At 52.1% G+C, this 23,192-nt stretch overlaps 1 protein-coding gene across 1 annotated transcript in view; it reads right to left on the bottom strand.

Moving 5' to 3' along the window:
* The window catches only part of TRABD2B (TraB domain containing 2B), a 219,822-nt gene that overhangs the window by 11,809 nt on the left and 184,821 nt on the right, over positions 1 to 23,192 (bottom strand). The window contains exons 5-6 of the mRNA XM_067726063.1: positions 4,590 to 4,680; positions 1,123 to 1,392 (exon numbers count right to left, since the gene is read on the bottom strand). Coding sequence (XP_067582164.1) covers positions 1,123 to 1,392; positions 4,590 to 4,680 — 361 coding nt within the window. The remainder of the gene's footprint in view (positions 1 to 1,122; positions 1,393 to 4,589; positions 4,681 to 23,192) is intronic.

The raw sequence follows: 23,192 nt of genomic DNA on the forward strand, positions 1-23,192 counted from the left end.
GGTTCCTGTACGACCCTGGACAAGCCCCGATCCCGGGCCTTGGTTCACCATCTATAAATGCAGAGCTGGGTCCGCGTTTCCCCAAGCTGCTCGGAAGACTCCAGTGCACGTTCAGCACGTGGCTTTCCCCAGCCCCTGTGCCACACATTCCAATACACGAGGTCTGTGGGGGGGCCTGGGGTATTATTTAACAAGTACCCAAGGTGATTCTTTCTGGGGATGCTGAGGAAATCCCAGATGATGATTTTTAGGGTCCACGTGGAGACTCTGAGTCTCCGAAGGCCCAGTGCTGGATCACAATGTCCAGGGCAGGGCTACTGCAGTGGGCAGGACTCTGTCCTTCCCTGACGGTCACTCCCTGGGTGCTCTGGTGATGCTGTTCACCAGATGTGGAGATTTCTGCCCAAAAGTGGAATCAAGGGAGACCGCTCTGTGCTGAGCCTGCAGGTGGAGGTTGGAAGACGGCATCTGGGTTACAGCAGGGGCTTTGGTGACAGACAGGCCAAGGGAGTGGTGCAGGCAGACACACAGGCAGAGGACAGACAGGTAGCAGTACAGTAGGATGATTTCTGCACCTGCCCGTCTCCAGCAAGGTTTTATCACAAACCCCCCAGCCCCTCCCAAGACAGAGCCCACGCCATCATCTGCCACGTCCCTCTTGCACGCAGGATACCTCTTGCAGCCTCCCTGCCAGCGGGTCGGCTGCTCAGGCCGTCCAGGCCCAGAGAGCTCACAGCTTTCTGGCCGGCCTGTTCCATTTCCTCCTGCCTTCACCTTCTGGCCCATGGGACAAACGGGGTCTGCTTTGCACCCATCACGCATCCAAGAAAGCTAAGGGCAAAGCAGACTTTTGTCTACTGCACCTGAAGGAAGCTTCTATTCCTTCACCTTCAAATGGAGAAAACTGAAAAGTCAGGTGTAAGCGTGCTCTAAAAACCCCGAAGCATGAACAGAAGGACCCTCTGTGAATGGGGACAAGCCAGTTTCCGATCGAGTACCCACCTCCACGCTTCCTTAGAGCCAGGCACGCGGATAACAGAGTGTGTCCGGCCCTGGGTGGGTCTCAGGTAGGCTGACCAGAGAGAGGCCCAGCTCCCGGTAGACCTGCCCCTCCCAGCTCACCTGTCCTCGATGCGGACCCAGAGGTCATTGAACTGCCGCGGCCGCTGGGGTTTGTTCTGTCTCTTGTGCCATTTCTTCTGTCGCCCGAACTCCTCCAGCTGGCTGAGGCTGTCGGGTAGCAGGAGGTGCGGGGACAAGGCTGGGTCCTCCTCCTCAGGCGGGGCAGTGGGGGCTGCCGAGGGGACCGCAGGGATGGCAGCAGCTGGGGTCGCCTGGGTGGGGCTCGCCGAGGTCCCCTCGGGTGGAGGTGCCGGGCTCCGGGCAACAGGGCTGGAAAGGGGCGACCGCACGTGAGGCACGCGTGTTGAGGCGTGTCATTCAGGTGCGACGGGGCACGCAATTCAGTGGGAAAGTTGTCACGGCAGGAGAAGATGCCAGGGTGCCCGGCTGAAGGTCACCCAGGAAAAGCGTCTCCTGGTGTTGCGAGATAGAGCTTTGGTTCGTCCTTTCATTTATTGATTCAGTAGATATTTTTGCAGCATCTACCTGGCACCAGGAACTTTTTAGGTAATGGGTATTAGTAGCGATCAAAATAGACAAAGCCCCTGTCCTCTTAGCGCTTACATTCCGAAGCGGGAGACAGAGAGTAAGATGGGCCGGATGTCAGATGGTGATAACTGCTGAGGAGAAAAATAAAGCAGGGGCAGGAGGGAGAGCGTGGGCCATGGGGGGAGGGGGCGTTGTTGGCAGGGAGGACAGTCTGGTCCCTGTTGGTGACGTGAGCCCAGACTAGCAGGAGTGAGGGGGTGAGCCCTGGGCAGGTTTCTGGGAGCATATCTGATCTTGGTCAGGGCCTCGTTCATTCAACAAGCTCTGGCTGAGGGACCTGAGGCGAGTTACCCAGCTTCCCTGTGTTGTGCCTCAGTCTCCTGCTCTGGAAAATGGGGACATTACAGCTGGTACTTCCTAGCGGCATCACGATGATTTTGTGAGTTAACACAGGCAAAGCACTCAGAACGGTGGCTGGCAAATAGCAGCTGAAACATTTCAGTAATTAACTGGCGTAAATATGATATAGTAACATTATTGCTGTGCCATTCGTCCAAGCGTCCACTCACGCACTCAACGCTGGCCTCCTGAGCAGCTTTCCAGGGGAGGCAGGACTGTTGAGCAGCGTAGAACTCAAGGTGGAGGCAGATGGACACGGGTTCACATCCTGGCTCTGCACCTTCCAGGCTATGTGACTAAGGGCAGGGACACAAGTGTCCAAGAAACAGCTGGCTATAAATGGAGCTAATACTCCTCACTTCATAGGGTCGTCACGAGGATGAAAGAGACGAGGTCTTAACATAGTGCCTGGCACAGAACCGGCCTCTCTTCAATGTCACCCTCGAGCAAACAGAGCTGTCTGCAGCAGGCACTGACGTGCGATTAAGTGTGTGGCGTGGACTCCACATGCCACACGGGGGTGCGCAGACACCCCTCAGCCTGGGAACACCCTCTGCTCCTCTCCCTTTTATTCTTCCCTCTCTGTGGTCCAAACGGAATTCCTTCTGGGGACATCTGACCCTGGGGGAAGTTGGTCCTGGTCCCAAGAATTGTAAAGGCAAACCGGCACCCAAGGGAGGCTGTCCCCCAACTCCGCTCCCGCGTACATGATGGGGTGAGGGGCTTCTCTCTCCTTGAAGGACAGAAGGCCATCAGCTCAGCCTGTCGTCCTCCAGCCCCCACGGCAACCCCAGATTCTCAGGGTCCAGGAGATGCCGCAGCTGCTGGGGAGATAATTCAAAACAGGCAGACAAAAAGACGGATCCAGGAAGCACCTGTGGCTGCTGATGGCTTTTATTGTTGGGGCCTCCTCGGCATCCCCGCCCCCCCTCACCCCACCCACAGGACTTCAGCCTGCACTCAGAGACTCAGGCTGAGAGCGGGCCCTGCGGGGAGTGGGGGGATACCTGTTCTAATCCCTGGGCTCTGAGATGAATAGGAGCGGAGGCAGCCCCGCCGGCCTGCCCGCCCCCCCGTGCTGTCCGGACCCACACAATGAGCTTTGAGGTGGAGGTCCTTGGGGCTGTGAGGAGGAGCTTGAGGAAGGCCTTGTCCCCGAGGCTACCTTGGGTCCCTCATCCCTCCAACTGACGCCTACCCTTGGCCCAGTACAAACTGATCTGTGCTGGGCTCCAGTGGTCAGGAAGGGCGGTCTGGTCAGGCTGACTCAGGAGATGAGAAGAGGGAGGAGTCCGAGGTGAGAGCGTTTAAGTTCCTCCAGAAGTGTCATAGAGACGGGGGAGGGCATCAGCCTGGAGCTGGGAGACCAGAGGCTCAAGGCCCCAGGCCTCATCTTTGCAGAGTGAATAGTAAGACTGCAATCATTCCTGAGCGCTCCCACCCCTGAGCCTCGCCCCCAGCCCCTGAGGCAGTACAGGTTGTGGTGAGGACCTTAGGAAGGCCCTAGAGCTAGACTGCCATTAACATGAGCTGTGTGTCCTTCTCCAAGTGGCTTCGCCTCCCTGGGCCTCAGGTTCCTCAATTTTAAGGTGGGGCTACTCATAGTTCCTGCCTCACGGGGTTGTTGTGAGGATTTAACGTGTTAAAAGCGCTTAGAGCCCAACACACAGTGAATGGTCAATAAACATTAGCTAGGATTATTCAAGCTTCTTTTGGACGCTGGATTTTATAACGTCATGGACAGGGGCCGAAATCCCACTCTGGCCATCCTGTGAGGAAGGTTCCTGCACAGGCTGGTGCACACGTTGCATGGAAGCCCCGGGTTTCAGGATCCTGTTGCTGTCTTCTAGGGCTGCCCAGCACGTGCCAACACCTCTCCGTGCCCGGCCTGGTGCTGGCACTGTGGACCACGGGTGAACCCAGCTGGCCTCTGCCCGCCTGAGGGGGAACAGAAAGCCCGCACAGGAAGCGAGGATGGCCACTGTATGCAGTCTGTGGCTCTTTGGGCGGAGCGAGTGTGCCCTGGCAAGACAGTCAGGTGAGGGAATTGCTACCAGGAGGCAGCAGTGAGGAGGCGTGGCCAGAGGAAGGTGAGGACCAGGTGTGGGCAGGGCTGGGACACAGGGAAGAGGCCTGGCCAGGGCTCGTCCTAAACATGGCCCCATCTCGACTCAGGGCCTGGGCATCCACCAGGTCCTCTAGGCAGCAACCCGGGAGTCCTACAGAGTCCTTGCACCCCACCGATTGCCAGTCTCTAAATCTTGAACATCTCTCAAAACTTAACGCTCCTCCCACTCCCACCTTCACTGCTTTCCCACCGCCCTGACCTCCTGCCACTACTGCACATCAAGCTCCTTCCCGGTCTCCCCACCTCCAGCCTAGCCCCCACTCTTGGGTGCCTGGTGAAGGCCAGTCGCTAGGAGGCCCCATCTCACCAGAGGCTCCTTCAAGACTCTGCCCCGCAGGCCTAAGCGGGAAGGCGGGGTGCAGCCTGCCACACAGCACGTGGTCAGCAGGGCCCGTGGACCAGCATCAGTGGGCCAGCAAGTCCCACGCCCCCAGATGTCCCAGCTGCTTACCTATGGATGGTCTGTCCTGCGGGCGTGTGCTCCACCTCCAGCCCTGCCTGCCGAAGGACGTCGATGACTGTGTTGTTCCCCAGAAAGTGACCTGGAACACAAGAGACAAAGTGGGCTCAGCCACGTAGCAGGTCATCAGCAACTGGGGACAGCCTCAGGCCAACGACCTACACCAAAGTCAAGGGCAGGCCTCCCTGAAAGGCAGTATGGTGTAGCTGGAAGATGGGCTGGTGCCACCCTGCCTGGGTCCAAATCCTGGCTCTGCTGCTCATTGGTTGTACCACCCTGTGCCTCAGTTTCCCCATCTGTAAAGTGGGAATGCCTGTATTAGCAGTCTCTAGGGCTGTTGTGAGGACTCCGGAAACAGTGGCTGGCATGCAGCAAAGGCTCACAGTGTTTATTTACTGTTGCATCACTGTGCCCCACACCATCAAACTGACCCCAGCCCTGGACTGTCCAGGCAGGGACAACCTCCAGTAGTCAGACAAGGTCCAGCTCTGAGGTCTATGGCTCATCCTTGTCAGTTCCACCCGCAACTTGAGGCGCCCTGCCTTAGCATGGGAATGGGGTTCTGTGTGGGCAGGTCTATCTCCTCACCAGGCTCCATGGGGCAGAGACCGCATGGCTACTGCCCCACACGTGCTCAGGATGTGTTGGCTGGATCTAAGACTTCAAAGATTCATTTGCTCACCATCTATCCAACATTTATGGATCACACACTTGACCCAGGCCCTGGGGCGGGCCCTGAGGACACAATGAGGTGTAAGATTCTGGGGAAGGAGTAATAGAACCCTGTGTGGGGCGCGGACGGGGCTGGTCTCCATCTCACTCTCCACCCTTAACCATTCATTCAACAGACATTTATGATGCGTTTGCTCTGCGGCCAGCCCTGGGCTAGACACTGAGAATATAGAAATGAATCATTTGGTCCACAGCCCCAGATGAGACCAGGCACGCCCTCTGGCTGGATGCAGGCTCGAGGTCTGAGAACACAGTGGAGGCTCTCCCAGGCTCCGGTTAGGGGAGGCCAGTCGCTGTTGGGAGTCAGCCCCGGGCAAGCCCCTCCTCCTCGCTGGGCCTGTCTCCCCACTCGTTCAATGCAGGCAGAGTGGTGGTGGCCCCTGCGCCCTCCCAGCCCGTGTCCTTCCCCCGAAGCCCCACTTCCACAGGCAGTTCACTCCCCTCCTGCTCACCATTCATCCCAGAACCTGGGGGGAAATTCCTGCACTATTATTCTAATTGCCTGTGACGGGTGGTGACAGGTGGGAAGCTGGAAGGTCAGCATGTTGACAACCCCAGGGAGGTGGACGAGCTTTTGGGGAGTGGAGAGGCTCCGGCGCAGGGGAAGTGAGGCTGGGAGTGCACAGTGGCTGGAACAGGGGGGTGAACCCCACAGCCCACTGCCGCCCAGCCCTGCACACCTCTGGGCTGGTTTCAAGACTCCCCAACAAGTCCCCCACCCAACAGTCTCTCTCTTGGTGGCCTGCCACAGTCCCTGAAATCCCACCTGTGGATCACTGCAAAAAAAAAAAATCACAGGTCTGGGAATGGGAGACTTGGACTAGAACCCACCACACTCGCTCTGAGACCTTGGGCAAACCCACCAAGAGCCTGTATGCTCTTGGTGTCTCTGTGTACAGGGAGGGATTGGGCTGCACCATGGGCTCCCCTCGCTCTCACATTCATGGGGAAGGCATTAGTTTGACTCCAGAGACCCTTATGAAATTGTACTCTCCCTCCCTCCCTCCCTCCCTCCTCCTCTCCCTCCCTCCCTCCCTCCTCCTCTCCCTCCCTCCCTCCCTCCTCCTCTCCCTCCCTCCCTCCCTCCCTCCTCCTCTCCCTCCTTTTCTCTACCTATTTATTGCATTTATCTGATGAACACTGATTGAGTGCATATCCAGTGCTGGATGGTGATGAACAGGTAGGGGCTTGTTCTAGGCACTCACGGTCTTGAGAATCAAGGTCTTTTGATGCAGGGTAAGTACTATGCCGAGGGAAGCACACAAGGTGGTGAGCGTGCACAGGAGGCCGCTAATCTAACCTGGGGGCAGGGTGGACTCCCTGGAGGAGGCATCCCTAGCTGAGGGATGGGATCAGAGTTAACTAGGTGAGGATGAGAGTGGGGTGGCACAGGGTGGGGCGGGGGAACAGCATGTGCAGAGACAGTGAGGTCAGTGAGGCTCACCTGGGGAGCCAGCTGCAGAAGACATACGGACAACGCCCTCGCAGCTCCGGCCCTGACCCAGTGCTGGCTGTAGAGGACAGAAGACCTAGGCTTCTGCCAAGGCTCTGAGTCTCCCGTACGTGATCCTGAGCAATCAGCTGCCTGCTGCCAGCCTCAGTTTCCCTGTGTGTCAGATGGGCCTGGATCCCTGTGGCTGCCTCCCTGGGGAGGCTGTAAGGTCCCAACGAGGCAGGAGGAGTGAACGTCCTTTGGAAAAGCCCAGCATGCACACTTGAGTGAGGGGCTGAGCCATCCCTGGCTGTGGCCACGGAATCGACCCCACTCTTGCCTGCCCCCCGAACTGATCAGGCTGGAACTGGGCGTGGTGGCCTCCAGCGCACAGGCTGCAGGAACTCCCTGCCCACAGCTCTTGGAATGCACTCCTGGCAGCAAAGTAATTCCTTCCCTGCCTCCATGGAGACCCATTTAAAGACAGGGGCCTCCAGGCCCAGCAGTGGTCCGCGCAGATTTCAAGAGCCGTAGGGAAAACAGGCCACCTCAGGCTATACCGGAGTAGCACGAATGTTTACTGATGGCCGTGCGGCCGTTCTAAAAGGAGCATTCCTGGAGCTGGCAGAGGGGGCATTCGGAGGAGCCCAAGCCTTACAGGATGCTGGCCGGACCCTGAGCACTGCCTGGCAACATTTCAGCGTCTGGTCTGCACCCTGCCCGTTCCCTCAACCTCAGTGGTTCCAGACCCCTTACTGTGTATTTTAAGACCCTAAACAGAAGACTTCAGATACTTGGAGAAATGAGAAGCAATCAGCAATGATTTTTCCAAATTCCTATCCCCTCCTTCTCTAAGCCACACTGGCCTTCACCTCTTTCCTTCCAGGGTGGGGAGGTGTCCGCCACCTGCCAGGGGCAGCTCCTGCAGGAGGCCCCTCCCACGGGGTTCCTGCCCCAGGACTGTCCAGAGCAAGCCCTCACTCCCAAGACCAGGTTCCCATCGCGACCCCCTCTTTGCCCTCTTTGGGGCTTGTTTTCCTCAGGACCCCACGACACCGTTCTGTCCTGTTTGCTTCGTACTCCTCTCGGCTCCCTCTCTGTCCTCCTCGTAGGTTCCCCTTTCCCTTGCCCGATGAATGTGGGTGTCCCTGGAAACCCTTTCCATAGCCTTCTTTTCTTCTCACTCTTCTCACAATCCGTGGAATGTGAATGCCTCCATTCATATGGCTTCAGTTACCACTCTGGACCTGCTGCCCCAGCCCAGACCCATTTGTCCAGCAGCCTCCTGGGCATCTCCACCCAACATCCTCCAGAGCCTCCCCCTCCCCTCCTGGATGTGTCTCAGCTGAGTTCCACCATCCAAGTCAGATGGGCGCGTCTTCACTCCTCCTTCCCTCTCCTCATCCTCATCCATTCGGTCACCAGAATACCCTGGACTTTACCTCCTAACCATGCTTGACCCTGGCCCAGGTCACCATCACCTTCTGCCTGAATCACTGCAGACAGCAGCCTCCTTGCTCTCTCCGGTTCACCCTCTTCACCATGGCTGGAATGAGCTCCCCACACCCTGGAGCTGCCTCTGTCAGAATGTGTCCCCAACAAGTCACTTGAGGGGAGACCAACAGCTTTTCGAGGGCGGGGGCCACGCCTGATCCAGCTTTGTCCCCAGCGCTAAGATCAAGGCTGGCACAGGGTGGTAGCTTCATGAATGTTTGTTGAATGAATGAATGACAGAATCTGTTACTCCCTGTCCTTTCCATGATCTCGTCTTATCCCCAGGAGATCTGAGCTTGAGGATCCCTTCCGCTCACAGCTGTGGCCCAGCCCCTTGGTGATCCTCCTGCAGATCCCACCAATCCCAGGAGCTTGGCTGTCAGAGCAGCCCCGCGGTCAGAGCCCAGTGCATGTCGTCCCCAGGGGCTGGCAGACAGGGCTTGGGCTTGCCTCCAAGGCCACAAATCCCGAAAAAGGCACCACATCCATCCTGGAACCTGCAGGGAAGGTGTGGAAAGTTTCCAAAGGGGCCCCTCGCTGTCACAGCTTAGCCTACATGGCTCGCCCAGGCTCCCGGCGTCTCCTGGCCACTGTTCAGCAGCTCCTTCCAGCATTGACGGCTGCTCTCTGGCCAGCTGTCTTCAGGAAGGAACATCCCATTTCATCTGCCGAGGCCGTGTGGACCAGGAGAGGAGGGAAGAGAGGGAGGACAGTGGGGGCGGGGCACACAGAGCCACAGAGTGGGAGAGAGGGACACACGGAGAGAGGCAGAGAAAGAAGAGACGCTCAGAGACAGACAGGGAGGGGGAGAGAGCTCCAGAACACAGGGAGACAGAGAGAAGAAAGAAGAGAGGAGGTGACAGGGGCTGGGAGACAGGCTGCAACAGACAGAGACACAGAGGCAACAGTAAGGAGAAAAGGAAAAGGAGAGATGTCGGGACAGAGAGAAAGAGATACAAGGAGACAGAGATAGAGAGGGAAGGAGAGGAGGGAGAAAGAGGAGAGAGGAGAAAGAGAACCCAGAAACAAAAACAAAGGGCAGGGGGGCTTCCCTGATGGCGCAGTGGTTGAGAGTCTGCCTGCTGATGCAGGGGACACGGGTTCGTGCCCCGGTCCGGGAAGATCCCACATGCCGCAGAGCAGCTGGGCCCGTGAGCCGTAGCCGCTGAGTCTGCGCGTCCGGAGCCTGTGCTCCGCAACGGGAGAGGCCACAACAGTGAGAGGCCCGCGTACCGCTAAAAAACCCCAAAAACAAAAAACAAAGGGCACGGAGGAGAGATCCATACACCAAAGACACCAAGGAAGGCTTCCTGGAAGAGGGGCCCAGAAAGGGTGGATTCAAGCAGATAGATTGGAGGGGGGTGGAGTTGGGAAACAGGCAAGGGGAGGAGCAAGCGCCTGGAGGAGGATTATAGGTTTGACAAATTGTAAGGCTGGTTTGGTGACTGTGTCCCCTGACTACGCAAGCCAGAGTGCCTCTTAAGGGACATCATATACAGGCAGGGAAGGTGTCCTGATCTGAGTGGGCGGAGCCCCATGATGTTGTAGTGCAGAGACAAAGCCTCCCCTTCTTCCAGGCGCAAGCAGGCCTGTGCTAGGGCACAAGGCTCATCGGCTGGGCATAGCCCAACAGCCCCCATTTACCCTCCAACATGAAAGGCGGGGTAGGACAGAGCTAAGAGTCCTGTCCTGAGGTTAGGACAGAAAACCTGGCTCCACAGCCAACCAGCTGTGTGACCTCAGGCAGTCTCCTTCCCCTCTCTGTCCCAGTTTCCCTACAAAGGTCTCATGGGTCCTCCCACCTCTGTGATTCCATCATGTGATGACCTGAAGGCAAACGCCTCCTCAGTGAGTCTCCTGGGCACAAGATGCTTTTCAAATATTATTTCATTTCATCTTCACAAAAGCATTTCCAGGTACTGCCCGTTGACAGATGAGGGAACTGGAGCTCAGCGAGAGGACGGGACTTGCTGAAGGTCACACAGCCGGTAAAAGGCAAAGCTTGGGCTTCCATCCAGAGATGTCCTAGTTGGCTGCGTGGCCGGTACATCTGCTCGGAAGTACTGGCAGCTGCGAGTGATCCTGAGCTCACGTTCTGGGGGCAGCACGTCGTCAGAAACATGTGTCCCCTCCAGGTTTCACCAGATCAGAGAGGAAAGCGTGTGAGTATTCAGCTCGAAGAACATGCCAGTTACCAGGGCAATTTCAAGACAGTACTGGGGGGCTTAGTGGAGGGGAGGAGGGGAGAACCAGATGTTCCCACAAAAGCTCCAAAGTAACACGGGCTCCCCTTGGCCAGCACACGTTTTCTCTCCAGTGAGTCCAATGGGTTTCCAGTTTTCTCTTCCTGGAAGAGGGAGTCCAAGCCCATATTTATGTTCCGTCTGAAATTAATGCAAGGGGAACTATCAAGTGTTACTCTCGCTGCCAGGTTCAGCCGCCGGGTATCGAGCAACAGCGGTGTTTGTTTACCCGAGGAAGTGTGACGGGAGAGCTAGACAGATGGACAGGTGGATGGAGAATTGGGGGTACCTCGGGGCTTCGAACTCCCAAGGAGGGTCCGTCTGGGAAACTGGCAGAGCCAAGCTTTCTTTCTCCTGCTCTGCCGGCCAGGCAGCGCTGGACTGGGGCTTTTTCAGTTCAGCAAGGACTGAGATGATGTCTCCCCTATACCCAGTTTTGTGCCAGGAGCTGAGACACATGGTCCCCACCCTGGAGGACATCACAGGGTGGAGGCGAGACAGACACGCAAACAATTACAGGGCAGTGTGAGCTATGCAGTGAGGTAGGGATGCCGGGGCTACGGGGCTGAAGAGGAAGGGACAGGACACAGGCTAGGGGTCAGCCTCCTCCTTGGGCCCTGCCCTTGTCCCACAGTGAGGACATAAGCCCTGGGGGTTTTGAGGAACCTGTACCCTGGAGGGGTACAGGCCTGAAGCCGCAGAGCCTTCTCCACAAGCCTTCACTGGGACCTCCTACATGTCAGGCACGTGCGAAGCCCTGGGGACCCTGAGAGAGGTTAGACGTGGGGCCTTTCCCTCCTGGGGTCTGACACCATGCCAGACTCAGGCAGTGACTGCGCAGAGTGATTTGAGGTCAGCATGAGGCACTGTGGGGAGAGCCCTGCAGACGGAGCCTGTGATGGGTTCTGTGAACTGCAGGGGGCAGCGCCCAGTGCAGGGCTCGCTGCGGTCATGGTTACCACTCTTTATAACACCCAGAGGCTCCTCTCCCAGAATGTCAGCACCCAGCACCCCAGGAGAGCACCCTGTTGGCCAACCACGCAGGCAGGGACGGGGCCCAACGTCCTGAGCCTCACTGTGTCTTGGAGCTGAGACCGGCCGTGGGGGTCTCCCTGCAGGGTCCCAGCTGGGTCCTCAGAGGCCACCGAGCACTTCTGCCTCATCCCCTGGACAGCCCTGCTCTCCCCTGGGTGGGAGTCCTGTTCTTGGAGGACCGTGGGCTCTGAAATAATACTGACAGCGCAAGAGCTCACGTGCACCAGGCCTGAGCTGCACGTGTGCTGCCCACTGACACCAGGCTCCTCTTAGAGGGACCCTGAGGGCCGAGAGAAGCCAAGTACCTGGTCTACCCAGGCTCCTTCCTACGAGGACAGGCGCTGAGGTCCTCACGCAGGCAGTCAGGCTCTGAAGCCCATGCCCTTCACCTAGGACACTCTCTCCTCCCCCTGCTTTCCCCACATGCCCAGCAAGAGTGCTGAGCCCTTAGCTGACATTCCAGGTGCCCTAGCTCACAGAGGTCCAACCTGGTCCAGAGGGCAGGGCTGGCTCCAGTTAGGGACAAGCTAGCAGATGGGACGTTCCTCTGGCTGGCTGGATGCTCTGGGCTGAAACAGGAAGGGTGACGCTGGCCAAGGATCTCAGCCTGGAGCAGGCATGCCAGCTGCCAGATGTGTACATGGTGGGGCGGCCGGGCCCTTTGAAACACCGTCGGAAAACTCTGAAACACTTCTGGACGCTGTGGCCTCATGTTCCAAAGTGGGGAGAATGGCAGGCCATGGGCATTTGGCCGGGAGGAGAGAAAGTGGCTGGGCGTGTGCTATGTGCTGGGTCCCTCGTTTCTAAGGTTACCAGGGCCCTACATGGGCTGTGGTTGCTCTTCTGTGCTCAGCCATGAGCTCTGAGGAGTTTTTGTTCCTGAGGCCCCTGAGTGGAGAACCAGGGGGGGAAGGAGGTGGCTGGGGTCTTGCCCTGAGGACTGTGGGGATGAGGAGAGGAATTGGAAGGCAGCTGGACCTGCATCAGGGAAATGTCAACCAATCAATTCTCACCTCCTCCAGGAAGTCTTCTCTGACCTACCCTCCCCTTCCTAGACTAGGAGATGACATATGTGCTCAGCATGAGCAGAGCTGTGATAGGGAAATCCTGTGGGACTGTGGGATCCCAGAGAAGAGGTCCCAGAAGGCCCAGTCAGGAGAGGGGAAGGTCATTCTCAGGAGAACAGAGGGCCCCAGTAGCAGCTGGATGGCTTTTTAGGGAGACGGGCATCAGAAAGAATGGCCTCATCAGTGTTGACCATTGTTCCACTCCAGTTCTAAGATTCTCTCACTTCTCATCTCCACCTTGACTTACCCATCTGCCAAATGGAATAATAATACAATCCTGTCTCCCTCCGGGAGGCAATGAGGACGTGAAAGCCACGTAAGCTGACGGATATGGGTGTTCTTCAAGCAGGAGGGTGCCCACTCTCCAAGGAGCAATCGCCGTTGTTATTAATTTTTAAATGTTACTGGTGTTCCATGTGTCGGGCTTCTATCTCGCCCTTCTCTCAAGTCCGGGTCTTCACCATGAGTCGACTCCTGTGTCCCAGCCTCACAGGCCTGTTCCTGATTATGGGCCTGCTGTGGCACTTCAGCTGGGGCTCAAGAAGGGCTGGCGCAGCCTGGAGGCTGGGGGTGCTGGATGTGCAGGTGCTCGGGGTAACAGCTACGGCACCTCTGTCTCCGACGCTCACACAGCCTGGCTTTTAACTTGTCAAATCCTGCTTTCTGCTTGGACTTCTGCTTACTGCGGGTGGGTGGTGTGGGGGACGGGTGGCAGCAGTCCTATGTGGAGGAATTTCCAGGTCCTAGCAGGCTCTTAGCTCCATACTCCTCCCAAGGAACCCAAGAGAGACTGAAGCAAACTCTGCTGGAGGGTTAGAATTCCATGATGATGGAAGGCTGGGATATCAGAACCACGCAGTCTTAGAACAACAGGCTGTTAGGGTCAAAGGACTTTGTAAGGTCAGAAGTTAGAATTATATTCAGGCTGTAGCACGCTGGGGTTACAGAACATACCAGTGGCTCTCAGAGTTCAGAATGAATGGGCCCTGCAGGCTAACTGGTCTACCCTTGAGTCTGGCTCGTGTCTCCAGCCCAGCTCGGCCAGCTCCCGCATTATGCCTTCTGTTCCAGATCTCAGGACGGCTGAACAAGTGAACACAACCTGAGAAAGCCCCAGTTCCCTAGAGCTAGGGACAAAACTGTCATTTTCTTCTAGTGCCTGGGACTGAGAGCCCCTCTCCCTCCACCCCAGAGGCCTGGAGCCCAAGAGATACCATGTGACTGAATGGAGTGAACTTGTTTCTGGGTGATTTGGTCTAGTACGTCTTTATAGAACATCTCCTGGGTGTTGGCAGTTCTGCGGAGATATGGGCCTGCCCTGGAGTAGTTCACAATCAGCGGGATGCTTATGGAGCAGTGGGCTCTAGGATGAAATCAGGAAAAGGCCTGGAGTGTAGGTGCATCTGCCTTCACACCCTAGATGTCCAGTGTTGCTGTAGAAAATCTTACAAGCTGTGATTTGGGACCGCTGCAGGTTCACAGGCCCTCAATCACCAATCAGTGTGGTCTATGTTCCCAGCAATCAGAGCAGATATGGGGCAGGAATGTGGCCTAATCCAGGTCCACAGCAGACATCACTAATCAATCAGACCTCTTCTCTGCTGAGCTTCCATATGGTCTTGTCGTCCTTCATATACCGCACTCCAGGTCACCATACCAATCAATCACAGCTGGCTCATGATATGAAATTCATTTAACTTCCTGTCAATGTCAGTTCTTGTGGCCAATGTCTCTTACATTTACGTCAAATGTTCTCCTGTCTTCAAACCAAGAACCAGCTCCCAGGCCCCTCTTTCTCTGCACATGACTTCAACCTCTACAGAGTGGAGCTCTGATTAGAAGCCAACAGGTCACCTTTCCACCACCAACTTACCTTCCTGCCAGCCTTCTCCCTTCTCCAAGTGCCCTTTTCTATCCAAGGCCATATCCTCTACCTGAGCTCTGGCCCCCAGCTTTCCTGCTTTCTTGGAAACTTGGGCTAGTCATTTCCCCCAATTTCTCTCCTGTATCATTGGCCTCACCCCTCCTATTGTATGCTTTTCAGCATGTTTTAGGCTTGCTCGATTCTCTCCTATCTGAAGAGAAGGTGGGTGGGCGGGAGAAACAATACAGTTACCAACTTTTAATTTTGCCAAGTAAGGGCTCTGAAAGCCCTGTTTGTCTCATTTCACCACTATTTTCTTTTTAAAGAGAAAGATATTTAACTTCAAACACAGTAGAAGGAAGATCATTTCAGAATATAAGCCTGTAAATTTAATACACTTCATTAATAAAAAAATTCACCATCTTGTACTTATTTTTCTCAGTTATTTGTGGGCCAGAGGAAATCCGAGGACACACTTAAGATCTCTGAGGACACGTAGGCTCAGCTTGTCAAACTGCATGGGCCTGGCAGTCTGGAATCAGCCCTCCCCTAACCCTGGGCTGGTGCACCCCTCCATGGCAGTGGCCTGGCTCCTTCCAGAACACCCAGGTTTGCACACCGGCCACAGTCACCTCCCGAGGAGGTGGGGCTTCCATCTGGGTCCCCAGCTGTCACCCAGGCCTGCTCAGAGTTGTCACACGTGTCCACACCCCAACTGCCCTGGAACCTGCTGAAGAACTTCCAGAAGAGGTCAAACAGCTCCTGAATACAGAAACAGCCCAAACGCTAAGGAGAGTACTCTTCTGTGGGATGTACCAGCTAAAAAGACACTCTCCTGCAAAATCGTCAACCATTCTGGAAGTATACAGCAAGGGCACCATGTACGGGGGGAAATGGCCAGGACCAGCACCCAAGAGGCCAGGATTCAAGTTGAAGGTCTGCCTGCAAGGCCTTGAGGAAGCCATTCATCTGCTCTGGGCCTTAGTTTTCATCTGCAAAATGAGTATAATAACCCCCTTCTCGTGGGCTTATTGTGAAGATCAGAGGTAATGTAATCTAAGAGCCTGGAATGGTGGCTGGCCCACAGGAGGGTCTCTGTGATAAGGATCCCTCCACCACAGTAGAGAGTGTAACGCTATTACCTAAAGTACACCTAGCACAGTCTGGTGAGGCAGGTGTATGATCCCCATTTTACAGATGAGAGACTGAGGTCCTTGGAGGTGAAATGGCTTTCCCAAGCTCTCTTAATTAACAGTGATGGAACCCGGCTTTATGCCCAGGCATCCTGACTGCAAAGCTCTGACCCTTTGGATCAAATCTCCCTGTAGAGCAGAGCAGAGGAGGGGCCAGTCGGCCTGCAGCACTGGGAATCCCAGTCTGTGCTTGTGGACTCTCAGGAAGGGGTTCTGGAGCAGGGGTGGGCTGGGGAAGGATCTGGATGGGCACGGGGGGTGGCTAGGCAGGTGGAGGCTCTTTCGCTCCCTCACCCTAGTGAGCCTGAGGCTGGTCTCAGGCCGGTCTGTTGTAAAATGGCAGAACCCCAGGCTATAGAATGACAGGATGGGCAAGGCCAGGCTGTGGGTGGCTGGGAGTCTTATAATCATATTTCTGTCCTAAGCTATTTCCTAGAGACATTCATGAAACTGGATCTGAGAGACTGTTGCACGAACAGACACCCTCTGGGGGATGGCGAGGTGTATTTCCAGGGGCAAAGACCCTCCCTCCCTCCCTCCCACAGTGCCTTCTTTGAGGGCCGGACAGGGGATGGGCAACGAGTCAGGCTGACTCAGGTCCCCAGTGCTCGAAGGTCTGGGAAGGCCTGAGTTGGAAAAGGCACCCAGACGGAAACGTGTGCCATGGAGCCTGTGCGTCTGTAGGTCGCATGCTGCCGAAGAGTGCTGGGCCTGTCCCTGCATGTACGTCCTCAGCCTGCCTTTGGATGTGGGACTCAGGAGCTATGTGGCCATAAGGACACAGCGAGGCAGGCGTGGACTTCTGTCACCACGAGTTGTGTGTGGACGTGTCCCATGCTGACACACTGTTACAGGTCCTCTCAGCTGGCTCCCTGACCGCACGTGAGAACAGAGCCCCTGACCACGGCTCTGGGCCCCGGGAACCAGTCCCAGCTCTGTCCCCATCTCGCCACGAGCTTCACCCACGTCCTGGCGTCTGTGGAACTCAGTCTGCCCGTGGCTATGATGAGGTGGGCAGGCTCGAGCTTGAAGGCTGAGTCCGGCTTTGAAATGCTCAGGTCGAGCGTAGACGTGCAGCACCGAGCAGGCCATTTGCTGCAGGTGCTGCTGAGCCAGAAGTGGCATCTGCCGGCAGGATGTGCCCACAGCCCCGGGCCTGTTGCCATAGGACAGACGGTCTCTAAGAGCCAAGGTGGGGCTCCCATTGCCCTCACTTTACTGCTGGGCTGTTCTAAGCTCTCCAGGCCAGGAGACCAGGATTGGAGGATCCGGTCAACATTCATTCATCTGTTCCTTCCTTCACTCATTCATTCTTTCATACCTTCACTGAGCTCAAAACATATTACACATGACTGAAAAACACAGGCATGATGAAGTGAAGCCTGCCTTCCTGGAGCTCAGGACGCTGGCAGGAGACAGAGCCAGCACCCTGCACTGGCTCCACCATGGGGAGCAGCCTGGAAGTGGGGAGAGGACGAGGAGGCTGGAGCTGATGGAGGCTTTGGACCAGGACAGTGGCAGTGGGGATGGACAGAGTAGACAGCGGTGAGGTCTTTTTGGTGGTCTGTCAAAAAAACTGACCAGGCCCGTGCTCTCCGACTGCCAGTGATGGCGGGTCTGGGCCCCACGCTCCAGCGCCATCCATTTTCAGGGCTAGTTGATTCGGCAGAACCTCCAGAACGAACATGATCCTGCCAACATCTTGATTTCAGCCCAGTGAAATCCATTTTGGAGTTCTGAGCTCCAGGACGCCGTGTGGCTGACAGGGTCTTGGTGCTCCAGCCTGGTGTCAGACCTGAGCCTCTGAGGTGGGAGAGCCGAGTTCAGGACATTGGACCACCAGAGACCTCCCGGCCCCACGTAATATCAATCTGCGAGAGCTCTCACAGAGATCTCTGTCTCAACGCTAAGACCCAGCTCCATCCAACGTCCAGCTAACCACCAGTGCTGGACACCCCATGCCAAACAACTAGTAAGACAGGGACACAACCCCACCCATTAGCAGAGAGGCTGCCTAAAATCATAATAAGTTCACAGACACTCCAAAACACACCACCGGACGTGACCCTGCCCACCAGAAAGACAAGATCCAGCCCCACCCACCAGAACACAGGCACCAGTCTCCCCCCAACAGGAAGCCTACACAAGCCACTGAACCCACCTCACCCACTGGGGGCAGACACCAAAAACAACAGGAACTATGAACCTGCAGCCTGTGAAAAGGAGACCCCAAACACAGTAAGTTAAGCAAAATGAGAAGACAGAGAAATACGCAGCAGATGAAGGAGCAAGGTAAAAACCCACCAGACCAAACAAATGAGGAGGAAATAAGCAGTGTACCTGAAAAAGAATTCAGAATAATGATAGTAAAGATGATCCAAAATCTTGGAAATAGAACAGAGAAAACACAAGAAACATTTAACAAGGCCTTAGAAGAACTAAACAGTAAACAAACAATTATGAACAACATAATAAATGAAATTAAAAATTCTCTAGAAGGAATCAATAGCAGAATAACTGAGGCAGAAGAACGGATAAGTGACCTGGAAAATAAAATAGTGGAAGTAACTACTGCTGAGCAGAATAAAGAAAAAAGAATGAAAAGAATTGAGGACAGTCTCAGAGACCTCTGGGACAACATTAAACACGCCAACATTGAATTATAGGGTTCCCAGAAGCAGAATAGAAAAAGAAAGGGTCTGAGAAAATATTTGAAGAGATTATACTTGAAAACTTCCCTAACATGGGAAAGGAAATAGTCAATCAAGTCCAGGAAGTGCAGAGAGTCCCATACAGGATAAATCCAAGGAGAAACACGCCAAGACACATATTAATCAAACGATCAAAAATTAAATACAAAGAAAAAACATTGGAAGCAGCAAGGGAAAAGCAACCAATAACATGCAAGGGAACCCCTGTGAGGATAACAGCTGATCTTTCAGCAGAAACTCTGCAAGCCAGAAGGGAGTGGCAGGACATATTTAAAGTGATGAAAGGGAAAAACCTACAACCAAGATTACTCTACTCAGCAAGGATCTCATTCAGATTTTTTTTTTTTTTTTTGGCGGTACATGGGCCTCTCACTGCCGCGGCCTCTCCCACCACGGAGCACAGGCTCCGGACGCGCAGGTCCAGCAGCCATGGCCCATGGGCCCAGCTGCTCCGCGGCACACGGGATCTCCCTGGACTGGGGCACGAACCCACAACCCCTGCATCGGCAGGTGGACTCTCAATCACTGTGCCACCTGGGAAGCCCTCTTATTCAGATTTGACGAAAAAATTAAAACCTTTACAGACAGGCAAAAGATAAGAGAATTCAGCACCACCAAACCAGCTTTACAACAAATGCTAAAGGAACTTCTCTAGGGGGAAACACAAGAGAAGGAAAAGACCTACAAAAACAAACCCAAAACAATTAAGAAAATGGTAATAGGAACATACATATCAATAATTACCTTAAATGTAAATGGATTAAAGCTCTAACCAAAAGACATAGACTGGCTGAATGGATATAGAAACAAGACTCGTATATATGCTGTCTACAAGAGACCCACTTCAGACCTAGGGACACATACAGCCTGAAAGCGAGGGGTTGGAAAAAGATATTCCATGCAAATGGAAATCAAAAGAAAGCTGGAGTAGCAATTCTCATATCAGACAAAATAGACTTTAACATAAAGACTATTACAAGAGACAAAGAAGGACACTACATAATGATCAAGGGATCAATCCAAGAAGAAGATATAACAATTGTAAATAATTATGCACCCAACACAGGAGCACCTCAATACGTAAGGCAAACGTTAACAGTCATAAAAGGGGAAATTGACAGTAGCACAATAATAGTAGGGGAATTTAACACCCCACTTTCACCAATGGACAGATAATGCAAAATGAAAATAAATAAGGAAACACAAGATTTAAATGACACATTAAACAAGATGGACTTAATTGATATTTATAGGACATTCCATCCAAAAACAACAGAATACACTTTCTTCTCAAGTGCTCATGGAACATTCTCCAGGATAGATCATACTTTGGGTCACAAATCAAGCCTTGGTAAATTTAAGAAAATTGAAATCATATAAGGTATCTTTTCCAACCACAGTGCTATGAGACTAGATATCAATTACAGGAAAAAAAACTGTAAAAAATACAAACACAAGGAGGCTAAATAATACGCTACTAAACAACCAAGAGATCACTGAAGAAATCAAAGAGGAAACCCAAACATACCTAGAAACAAATGACAATGAAAACACGATGACCCAACACCTATGGGATGCAGCAAAAGCAGTTCCAAGAGGGAAGTTTATAGCAATATAATCCCACCTTAAGAAACAAGAAAAATCTCAAAAAAACAACCTAACCTTATAACTAAAGCAATTAGAGAAAAAAACACAAAAAAACCCCACAAAGTTAGAAGAAGGAAAGACATCATAATGATCAAATCAGAAATAAATGAAAAAGAAATGAAGGAAACAATAGCAAAGATAAATAAAACTAAAAGCTGGTTCTCTGAGAAGACAAAAAAAATCATAAACCATTAGCCAGACTCAGCAGGAAAAAAAGGGAGAAGACTCAAAACAACAGAAATAGAAATGAAAAAGGAGAAGTAACAACTGACACTACAGAAATACAAAGGATCATGAGAGATTACTACAAGCAACTCTATTCCATAAAATGGACAACCTGGAAGTAATGGACCAATTCTTAGAAAAGCACAACCTTCCGAGATTGAACCAGAAAGAAATAGAAAATATAAACAGACCAATCACAAGCACTGAAATTGAAACTGTGATTAAAAATCTTCCAATAGGGGCTTCCCTGGTGGCGCAGTGGTTGAGAGTCTGTCTGCCGATGCAGGGGACACGGGTTCATGTCCCAGTCCGGGAAGATCCCACATGTCGTGGAGTGGCTAGGCCTGTGAGTCATGGCTGCTGAGCCTGTGCGTCTGGAGCCTGTGCTCCACAATGGGAGAGGACACAACAGTGAGAGGCCCGCGTACCACAAAAAAAAATAAAAAATCTTCCAACAAACAAAAGCCCAGGACTAGATAGCTTCATAGGCAAATTCTATCAAACATTTAGAGAAGAGCTAACACCTATCCTTCTTCTAAAATATAGCAGAGAGAGGAACACTCCCAAACTCATTCCACGAGGCCACCATCGCTCTGATACTAAAACCAGATGAAGATGTCACAAAAAAAGAAAATTACAGGCCAATATCACTGATGAACATAGATGCAAAAATTCTCAAAAAACTGCTAGCAAACAGAATCCAACAGCACATTAAAAGGATCATACACCATGATCAAGTGGGGTTTATCCCAGGAATGCAAGGATTCTTCAATATATGCAAATCAATCAATGTGATAAACCATATTAACAAATTGAAGGAGAAAAACCATATGAGCATCTCAATAGATGCAGAAAAAGCTTTTGACAAAACTCAACACCCATTTATGATAAAAACTGTCCATAAAGTAGGCATAGAGGGAACCTACCTCAACATAATAAAGGCCATATATGACAAACCCACAGGCAACATCATTCTCAATGGTGAAAACTGAAACCATTTCCTTTAAGATCAGGAACAAGACAAGGTTGCCCACTCTCACCATGATTATTCAACATAGTTTTGGAAGTTTTAGCCACAGCAATTAGAGAAGAAAAAGAAAAAAAGGAATCCAAATCAGAAAAGAAGAAGTAAAGCTGTCACTGTTTGCAGATGACATGATACTATACATAGAGAATCCTGAAGGTGCTACCAGAAAACTACTAGAGCTAATCAGTGCATTTGGTAAAGTAGCAGGATACAAAATTAATGCACAGAAATCTCTTGCATTCCTATAGACCAATGATGAAAAATCTGAAAGAGAAATTAAGGAAACACTCCCATTTACCATTACAACAAAAAGAATAAAATACCTAGGAATAAACCTACCTAAAGAGAAAAAAGACCTGTATATGGAAAACTATAAGACACTGATGAAAGAAATTAAAGATGATACAAACAGACGGAGAGATATACCATGTTCTTGGATTGGAAGAATCAATATTGTGAAAATGACTCTACTACCCAATGCAATCTACAGATTCAATGCAATCCCTATCAAACGACCACTGGCATTTTTCACAGAACTAGAACAAAAAATTTCACAATTTGTATGGAAACACAAAAGACCCCGAATAGCCAAAGCAATCTTGAGAAAGAAAAAAGGAGCTGGAGGAATCAGGTTCCTGGACTTCAGACTGTATTACAAAGCTGCAGTAATGAAGACAATATGGTACTGGCAAAAAACAGAAATATGGATCAATGGAACAGGATAGAAAGCCCAGAGATAAACCCACGCACATATGGTCACCTTATTTTTGATAAAGGAGGCAAGAATATACAAAGGAGAAAAGACAGCCTCTTCAATAAGTGGTGCTGGAAAAATTGGACAGCTACATGTAAAAGAATGAAATTAGAACACTCCCTAACACCATACACAAAAATAAACTCAAAATGGTTAAAGACCTAAATGTAAGGCCAGACACTATCAAACTCTTAGAGGAAAACATAGGCAGAACACTCTATGATATAAATCACAGCAAGATCCTTTTTGACCCACCTCCTAGAGAAATGGAAATAAAAACAAAAATAAACAAGTGGGACTTAATGAAACTTAAAAGCTTTTGCACAGTAAAGGAAACCATAAACAAGACGAAAAGGCAACCCTCAGAATGGGAGAAAATATTTGCAAACAAAGCAACTGACAAAGGATTAATCTCCAAAATTTACAAGCAGCTCATGCAGCTCAATAACAAGAAAACAAACAACCCAATCCAAAAATGGGCAGAAGACCTAAATAGACATTTCTCTAAAGAAGATATACAGACGGCCAACAAACACATGAAAGAATGTTCAGCATCATTAATCATTAGAGAAATGCAAATCAAAACTACAATGAGATATCATCTCACACCAGTCAGAATGGCCATCATCAAAAAATCTAGAAACAGTAAATGCTGGAGAGGGTGTGGAGAAAAGGGAACACTCTTGCACTGCTGGTGGGAATGTGAATTGGTACAGCCACTATGGAGAACAGTAAGGAGGTTCCTTGAAAATCTACAAAGAGAACTACCATATAACCCAGCAATCCCACTCCTGGGCATATACACTGAGAAAATCATAATTCAAAAAGAGTCATGTACCAAAATATTCATTGCAGCTCTATTTACAATAGCCAGGAGATGGAAACAACCTAAGTGTCCATCATCGGATGAATGGATAAAGAAGATGTGGCACATATATACAATGGAATATTACTCAGCCATAAAAAGAAACGAAATTGAGCTATTTTTAATGTGGATGGACCTAGAGTCTGTCATACAGAGTGAAGTAAGTCAGAAAGAGAAAGACAAATACCATATGCTGACACATATATATGGAATTTAAGAAAAAAAAATGTCATGAAGTACCTGGGGGTAAGACAGGAATAAAGATACAGACCTACTAGAGAATGAACTTGAGGATATGGGGAGGG

The sequence above is a fragment of the Pseudorca crassidens genome, chromosome 2, assembly GCF_039906515.1.
Source record: "Pseudorca crassidens isolate mPseCra1 chromosome 2, mPseCra1.hap1, whole genome shotgun sequence".
In the NCBI taxonomy this organism is placed as follows: Eukaryota; Metazoa; Chordata; class Mammalia; order Artiodactyla; family Delphinidae; genus Pseudorca; species Pseudorca crassidens.